This window comes from Dermatophagoides farinae, unplaced genomic scaffold (assembly GCF_024713945.1).
Source record: "Dermatophagoides farinae isolate YC_2012a unplaced genomic scaffold, ASM2471394v1 contig6, whole genome shotgun sequence".
Lineage (NCBI taxonomy): Eukaryota > Metazoa > Arthropoda > Arachnida > Sarcoptiformes > Pyroglyphidae > Dermatophagoides > Dermatophagoides farinae.
The window spans coordinates 290,070-299,093 of record NW_027461521.1 but is presented as its reverse complement, the minus strand read 5'-3'; the positions used below and the strand labels follow the sequence as shown (position 1 = coordinate 299,093).

At 33.2% G+C, this 9,024-nt stretch overlaps 1 protein-coding gene and 1 pseudogene across 1 annotated transcript; both read right to left on the bottom strand.

The window, feature by feature from the left end:
• Nucleotides 1–896: 896 nt before the first annotated feature.
• LOC142598090 (uncharacterized) lies at nt 897–2,732 on the bottom strand. Its single transcript, XM_075735055.1, has 2 exons — nt 2,222–2,732; nt 897–1,546 (listed from the first exon to the last, which is right to left on the bottom strand). Exons 1-2 carry the CDS (start codon nt 2,730–2,732, stop codon nt 897–899), a joined length of 1,161 nt encoding a protein of 386 aa, XP_075591170.1.
• Nucleotides 2,733–2,940: 208 nt separating this feature from the next.
• On the bottom strand, nt 2,941–4,068 carry LOC142598074 (actin, cytoplasmic 1 pseudogene; annotated as a pseudogene).
• Nucleotides 4,069–9,024: the final 4,956 nt, after the last annotated feature.

Genomic DNA, 9,024 nt, shown 5'->3' with positions numbered 1-9,024 from the left:
ATTGAAAAGAAATAAAAAATTATTGACAAGAAGAGGTAGTTCTATGTAATAAAGAGTTTAAGAAATTGGATAAAACAACCAATAATGTAATTAATTTGCTGCAGAAACAAGCCCTTTCTCTGAAACATAAATACCATCCAAAAATTGACGAATATCCTTGTTTCTAACGAGAGCGTTTTGGCGCAAAAGAGCACATGAACGAGAGACTTTTTCAATGTCAATTCCTATCAAAATGAGTTCATCTTTAACAGTTGATGATTTTTCGCAGATAACGCCATCGCTAAGTTTTACAACACGAGTACGGCCTTCTCCTAAAAAGTGGCGAATCTCGACAACAGTTCCGTTTTCTATAATGTTAATGTTAATTGGAAAGTGGGAATATACCAATCGCATTTTGTATTGGAACTTGTTTAGAACACCTTTGAACATGTTGGAGATTCTGGAACAAAGAGTTCTCAAGCAAGCCTTACGCTTGTTGGTACAAAGCCACATTCTCGCAGTTAACTTCTCATCTTCAACAACAATTTCAATAGGTAAATGTCTGAAGTCTTTGACAATAGTTCCATGAGGTCCTGTCACAGTTATTATACGACTGTTAATTTTAATAGTAACCCCGGAAGGTATGGGAATGCTTTCCTCGCACAAAACCTCTTTCATTGTGAATGCTAAGGAAATAAGACTATAATATTCTTATTGTTTGTTTTGTCTAATTCACAAAAAAGTTCCGACTTGTTAGCGAAAATTATTTCTTTTCTTCTTTGAACAAATATGGTAAATACAACTCTAAGTCTTCTTGTTTATCAAGTTTTGTAAATTTTATAAATTTTTGATATTACAGATATAGTTGTGAAATTTATTTATTTTTTTCTTAAAGCTAGTTCATCAAGTAAAAAAAATTATTCCTCGTCATTATGATTGGACGGAAGAAAAATCATTCTTCGGCCTAAAAGATGCACGTTAGACAATTTATTTACAGCTTTTTTCAAATCTGGCAGTGAATGAAACTCTACAAAAGCGAACCCTCTGGGTGTTCCGTTTGCTTTTTTAGGCAATCTAATATTTTTTACTTTCCCAATTGAACCAAACAGCGCTTTGAGATCTTTAATGTTGGTCTCAAAGGCTAAATTCTTTATCAAAAGTTTGGTGGTCTTAAACTCGGAGAGACCTTCTACGTCTTCATCTTCCTGCTCTTCAGTGTTGATTTGTCTCTTTGCATATTCTATAACTAATAAATGTCCATCGATTGTTACAGAAGCCAGGTTTCGGACAGCATCTTGTGCATCTTCACAAGTTGCAAATGTGGCAAATCCATGGCCGATTGATTTGCTGTTTTTGCGGCTTTTTAATAACGTAAATTTTCTAAATCCGTTAAACTTCGAAAAATATTCAACAAGCTTTTTTTCAGGTGTTTCGAAATTAATGTTGCTAACGTACAAAGTGTTGTTTGTTGGTTTCTTAAAATTTTCGTCTTCTGGTAATATGTTGTTAGCAGCATTCGGTAGTTCAGCTCGTCCTTTGATTGAATCCAAACTTTTCGGAGCATATTCTAAATACAAAGGGTAACCTTTATATTCGTGTTGCAAAAGCGCATTAAAAGCATACTGGCAGTGTGCGTCAGAAAAATATGAAACAAAACCAATTGTACTAGTCGGCGCAATTTCAAACCGGGAAATGTTTCCATATTTTTTAAACAACGCGTACAATTCTTCTTTTACAACCCAAGGCCCAAGGTGTTTGATAAACAAAGTTCGTTGGCTTCGTTCTTCTTTTGAGTTTAATTGGGCTCCAAGCAACGAGTTGCCTGAAAATTCAAAAATTTTCTCGTCGAGATTCAGGCTTACAAGCCACTCTTTGACTTTTTGCAATACCAGCGATTCTGCTAATGCTGACTTTGCAACTAACGAAGATAAGTCTGTTGAGTTCTCAACTAACGAGTCGTATGATAAATCTAATTCTTTTAAAACAAGATTCATAGCAGCGTATTGCGAAACGTAAAGCAAATTGTATGACTTGACGTTGCGGGCTTTTTCTAATTTTTTTTTCAACAATTGACTTTTTGCACGACCGCAGACAACGTCACTTTCTTCAACTACGTACTTGTCGATGAATGGAGCCAATGTTATTTGCCTTCCTGCAATAATGCGTTCATTGAGCTCTGAATATAGCTTGACTGCCTCTAACGAGTCTACAAAGGTCAGTTTAACATTACCAGAAAATTTACCTTCTTTATTTGTCATGAAATAGATCGAATAACCGGAAGTATACTTATCTATAATTTCACGAATATCATTTTCAGTAGAGTCATATGGTATGTTAAACATGACTAATACAGGGTTTTTTTTTATCAGCTCAATTTTTCTATGAGCCTCTTCTTGAGTTTGACTAGTTTCAGACGTTTCCGACAAGGCTTTTAATTTTTTTTTCGATAATTTAGACCAAGGATTCGATGTAAGCAAGTCGGATTTTGGCATAGCGTATTCGACTTTAATCTTTCTGCTGTCCAGAAAAGTTCCGTCCAACTTGTTTTTCACCTCCTCGGCTTGAATATCGTTAATAAAACCAACATAACCAAACTGTCTAGACACTTTATTATGGAGAACGATTCTGACATCGGTTATTTGAGCATTATGACAAAATTTTAATATGTGGCCTTTCAGCTGCTTTTCATCAACGTATTTCAATAAGTTAGAAAAACGTAATCTCGAAGACTTGACGTCTGATTTAAATTTCATTTAGCATTGATACGAACTAGCTCGTACGTTTTCACCAAAGCCAAAATTTAGAAAAAAGTATTTTGTTAGTAAAAAGAGAGCCTAATTCCTTATAAATAACAATTTTTCTTGGTATTAATTAAAACAATAAATTTACGCATAATATACTCACATTTGTTACTTACTGTACTGAATAAATGAAAAATAAAACAAAGAACTTTAAAATATGTTACATACACTTTTTATGAATAATTGAGTTTCCGTATTCGGCGTATTCATGGTATGAGATCCACATGTCTTGGAATGTTGACAGAGATGCAAGAATGCTTCCTCCGATCCAAACAGAAAACTTTCGTTCCGTTGGTGCAACAACTTTGATTCCGATGGTACTTGGAGCGAGTTTAGATATATCTTTATCCAATCTGTCACTGATACCGGGGTATAAGGTACTTCCTCCAGACAAAACAATATTGCTGTATAAATCTTTTCTGATGTCCACATCACAGTTCATAATACTGTTGAAAGTTGTGTCGTGAATACCGTAAACTTCATGTCCAATAAGTCCAGGTTGGAACAACGCTTCTGCTGTTTGGAACCTTTCAGAACCAATGGTGATTATTTGTCCATCTGGCAATTCGTAAGCTTCTTCGATCTCTTCGTTGTTATCCGCTCGCTGAAGTTCTTCTTCGTAGTTCAAAGCTACGTAACAGTGTTTCTCCTTGATATCACGCACAATTTCTTTTTCAGCGGAAGTTGTAAACGGGTAGCCCCGTAACTGGAGCAACAGAGCTAAGTATTCAGTCAAGTCTCTTCCTGCTAAATTCATACGCATGATTGCATGTGGCAAAGCGAAACCTTCGTAGATAGGAACTGTATGCGATACTCCGTCACCACTGTCAAGCACAATACCAGTAGTTCGTCCAGACGAATATAAAGAAAGAACGGCTTGAATGCTGACAAAAGTTTGAGGTACTGAAAACACCTCAAACATCATTTGTATCATTTTCTCGCGATTTACCTTTGGATTCAATGGGGCTTCTGTTAATAAAACAGGATGCTCGTCCGGGTGAACGCGCAATTCATGGTAAAAAGTATGACTCCATATTTTTTCCATATCATCCCAGTTAGTTATGATACCATGAGCAATTGCGTACTTTAACGTGAGCACCCCACGTTTTGATTGAGCTTCATCTCCGACATACCAGTCTTTTTTCTCTAATCCTACCATTATACCATTGTGTTTAGGACGACCAACTATTGATGGAAAAACTACACTCGGAGCATCCACACCTGCTGGACCGGCTTTAACCATACCCGATCCGTTATCAATTACTATAGCATTTATATCATCCTCCATCTTTACAAATTACAGTAAGATCAATTTGAAATTATAAATTATTCTTCAAAAAAAATACATTCGCACGCTGTGTGTATAATCTCTCTATCTTAGAAGTAAAAATTTAATTTAAACAAGAATAAATATAACGCCACAAAATTTCAAAGAGGAGACGCGTTGATTTATTATAGGGCTGAGAAATAAAGTAAAAATTTATGTAAGCACTGTAAAATAAAACTAAATTCACTGTTATATTTAACTTTGAGCTGTTTGTTTAGCACTTTCTTTAAGAAGCAAAGAGTTGTGTATTTTTTGAATTTCAACTGTTACGATTTTCAATTCTTCTATCGCTTCTGCTTTTTTTTTTTCACTTGAATTATATTCATTTTCCAAAAAGTCAATTCGCTCCTTCAAATTTAACAAACTTTCTTCTTTGCTACAAACTATCAACGAAACTCCGCTTTTTTTCCAAATTCTATGATTATTGTTTAATTTCATAGTCTCGGCTTGAACTGCTTTGTTTTCATTTATTTGTATTTTCTGATTTCGTAGATTCGTTTCGAGTATTTCAACTTTTTTTGCTAAATTGACATATTTATCCTGTAATTCTTTATAATTAGCTTCCATTTCTACGGTTAGTGTGAAAGATGGCTTTAAGCAATCAAAAATATAATATGCTTGTTCTATAAACTAAATATTATTTGATAATTATAAAATTAATGAATTATGAGGAAAACAAGTCGTTGCTACAGTACTCCTCATCAGACGAGTCAGATAATTTAGTTAAAAATAAAAAAATATATAAGAGGGCCAAAAACACACGTAGTAATCCATCTAAAAAAGCTTTCTTTATCAATAATTTTGAGCAAGTGCAAAAAAACGAAATTGACATTGAACAACATTATTACAACAATGTATGTCTAAAAAAAAAAGTGAATGATACTATTGGCCAAAAATTTGATAGTTGGATGTTATTCAAGCAGAATAATTATTTATCTGTCGTTACAGAGCATTTTAATGTCCTTGTTGATCCACTAGAGAACAAACTAATTGGGTCATACAAAAACGCTTACCCAGTCTCAATTGACTTAGACGATGAAGACAGAACCAATAATTTTTCAACGAATGGAAATATTTTACTTTGTTTCAATAAGAGTTGTAGATTACAAATAATAGATCTAAACAATAAATTTCTTTCAACTAATTACCGACAAACATATAGAGGGGATATGTACTTAACAAATTTGAAAAACATCCATGGGCATACCCAGACCATTACTACAGCTGCTTTTGACCCGTTGATCGATAACTTAATTTACACAGCAGGCTATGATGGTACCTTGAGAGTTTTTTTTTTGAGTGAGTCTTATCGTAAAGGGATCGCTGAATCGTTAATTGCTGCAAAGACATATTGCATACCTAAAGGACTTGAAATTTTTCGAATATTCATAACCGCGTTGGACGAGAGTGAACGCATTATAACATGTCAAGATGCTGATTCAAGTTATACTTTTTACGAAAAAGATTTGAAATCCGTGTTTACTATTGCTTATAAAATTAATTTAAATCTTAAAAGAGCTATTAAGTCTCTTGATTATCTTGTGATCGACACAAATGAAGAACTTTATCTTAATTCTAATTTTATTATTTACGTTAAAAACGGAAATAGAACTAAAACAACATTGCACAGTAAAATCTGGCATTCAAGGTTTATTATAACCGATTCTTATATTGCTTTGCTGCTCAGAAATCAAACCTTAGTCACAATTGATACTACTGGAAAGGTTTTAGAAGAGATACTGTTGAATAGTTACTGTTCGGATAATGACCAGCTTATTAACGCAGTAACTTACAAGAGCACCACTATAATTTTATTTGCAAACTTTACAATAGCGATAAATCCAGGTCAAAATCTTCAATATAATTGGAGTAACAACGATGATATTCTAGAAACTATTAGTAAAAATGATACCTTGGTCATGGAAGCAAATATTCCAGAAAATCTTGAAGACTATCTTAAAGAAACTAAAGACGGTGAGTATTACGTACATGAAAGGAGACCTAATTATCATTAATCCCAGTTTTTTTAGATCTAAACATTTGGGGCGTCATTCTCAAGTCTTGCAATCCATTTAGATTCATATTCAGCCTCATTTCGAACATAAGAAACTAACTCAAGTGCTAACGGTCTTAACCAATGCCCTTCTGGATTATAGCTAAAACAATTTTTCTTAATTAGTTCAACATCTTCGAAAAACTCATTTGAAGACCTATATAAATGAGCCTCAGCTTTATCTAAGATTTTTTTGACCCACATTGGCTTTTTTATGGTTGAATAATATTTTGGAGCCAAAGATTCGTTAACTGGGTCCAAAAACCACGAAAACGATTTAATTCTAAGAGCTGGTTGCAGGAAACTGTATAGTGAATCGTTCAAACACTGAATGGCATCTTCGGTTGTGCCTCGATAGTTATTGTGTAAATGTCTTATCATAATTTTTTTGTGAAGGTGTATTTGAGAAGAATTATCTTTTTTCGATCTATTATTATCAGTGTAATTGGGCTGGTCAGCGTCGTTGTAGTAAAGATATTTGTCTTGGTTATAATTATCTGCATTATAATCAGTGTGAATATGCTGGTGGCTATCTTTATCATCGTTATGATGGTGATGACTGTTTTTGAGGTTTTCTTTATGAGTTAACAAGAATGTTTTCTCGTCATATGTTTTATAAATAGATTCGGAATTTACACGGTATTTTTTGTAAATACGTTTCGATCTCCAGTTGATAAACTTTAAGATAAGCTCTGCCCCTATGATGTAAACAACTTTGTTTCTTGCGTGTTTCATGGGGCATTTTCGTACCCATCTTAAAACTGGAATGCATTGGGAAGCCGCAATCTTAAGTTTTTTTAATACTTCTATGTCATCAATTAAGCGTAGCCATTCTATTGCAGATTTTATATTTTTTTCAGATGAAAAAGGAAAAACTACATTTAAAAAGTTTTTGTCGCATAGATCGGAACCGTACTTTTCTGTTTGTTCCTTCATATCTTTATTAAATGCCAGCGAAGCGGCCAAAGCAATTTTTTGGAATCTAGGGCAATTACCAGTTCTATAATCAGGATTCATTATTTTATTTATTGACCATATCTCTTTCAATAATGATTTACCTGAAGTATCAGCGCTAAAACCTTTAGTATTTTCTTCTTTTTCCACATCAGAAAATTTCATAGTTTTAATATCAGAATCGGTACTGGATACTCTAGAGTTTTCAGTATCGTCATTTGGTGATACAAAAGTACTGTTTATTTCTTCTGATAAACAATCATTTTCTAAATCATTAACCAGTAAATTTAAATCTTGTAATTCCGGATTATTGAAATCATTAAAAATGCACGCTAGATCTTTCTTTGTCATAGGCACTGTTGAATCATTTAAAAAGTCTACATGACGATCTAAAAAATTTTTATTTCCAAGCTTTGTTGAATCGGTTTTCAAATTTGGTACTACATTACGCAACGATCTAGGTCCTAATATAGCAGCAAATCTACTATAAATAGAAATCAATTCAGCACGTGAAAGTCTCGCTATAAAATTTAAATTAAAACCTGCATAAGCCATCGCTTCTTGAATTTCATCTGATGGAGTGCTCTCAGCATTGTTTCGTGTGAACTGTTCAATAAAAAGTAACTTCGTCGGATTTATTGAAGAATTACAAAGTTCCAAGACGTTAAGAGAGTCATTTAAATTATTTTTTAGATTTATCGAAGCACTTTCGCGCGTAAGAATTGAAGTTATATCATCTCTCCAAAAACACAAAAATTCACCTCTACCTACACTATATTCAAAACTTGAACCTGACAAAAATTGGATATGTTTTTTTGAGTTCACTTCACAATAGTTCCTAAAAATTTGCCATGGGGAAAAAAATACTTGTTCTTCAATAAAGCGAGCAATGATACTCTTTTTAATGTTAAAAGCTGCTTCAAGTGATCGATAAGGAAATGGTAAACTAAATAGCTGAAATTCATATTTAGATGGATTATATTTGAAATTCAAAGAAACCAGTTTTTTTCTGTATTCGGTCCACATTGCGTAAATTCTACACCAATGTGCATCACTAATTGTTTCATGTGATTGAAGCATCAATCTAGATATAGCCAAACGATCGCATGACCTGATATATTTTATACCCATTTTAGACAGCTTTTGCGAGTAATATTGAGCTGATACAATCGCACAAATTTGTTCCGGTTTAATGATTTTATATATACTTTCTTCGCTTGCCACTTTGATCATAATATCATTACAAGGGATTTTAGGTTTTTGGTTGTAATTATTGATAAAACTATCGTTATCTTTATTTTGCATCAACGGAGCGAGAATTTTTTGTATAGTTTGCATTTCAAACCAGTTTGAAAAAAATTTAAAACATTTCGCCTTATTTAAACTAAACTTTCTGATACCCAATAGACATAACCTTAATGAATAAAATTCTACCCATTGTTTTTTCCATTCCCCAATTTTTTTCCCCTCTGGACCCGGAATTTCAATGATTGGCTCAACCTGTCCGAGTAAATAAACTGAAGTTACAGGTGAAAAAGAGTTAAGTTCAGGGAGATATAGTGGACGAAGCGAACATTTTACCTCAACGTTTTTTGAAGAGATAGAAGAGGATCGAACCAGTAAGAAATTAGTGAGTCTATAATCATATAAATTTAAACCATCCGCGTATTCTTTATTTTGATAATTGTATTTTTTTGTTTCTTGCTTTCTTTGTGTAAGGTCATCAAGAAGTTTTTTTCGTAAAGTTAAGTATTCGATAGGAGTTGAGAAAGGCGTAGCTTTATCTTTAGGAAAAGCTGAAATCACTGCATTACCAAGAGAAGAGTGATAAATCAAAACTCCAGTATCTGATGCTAGTTTGTAAGTGGAATTAAATAATTTAGGATTTTCATTGTACCTGATATTTTTGT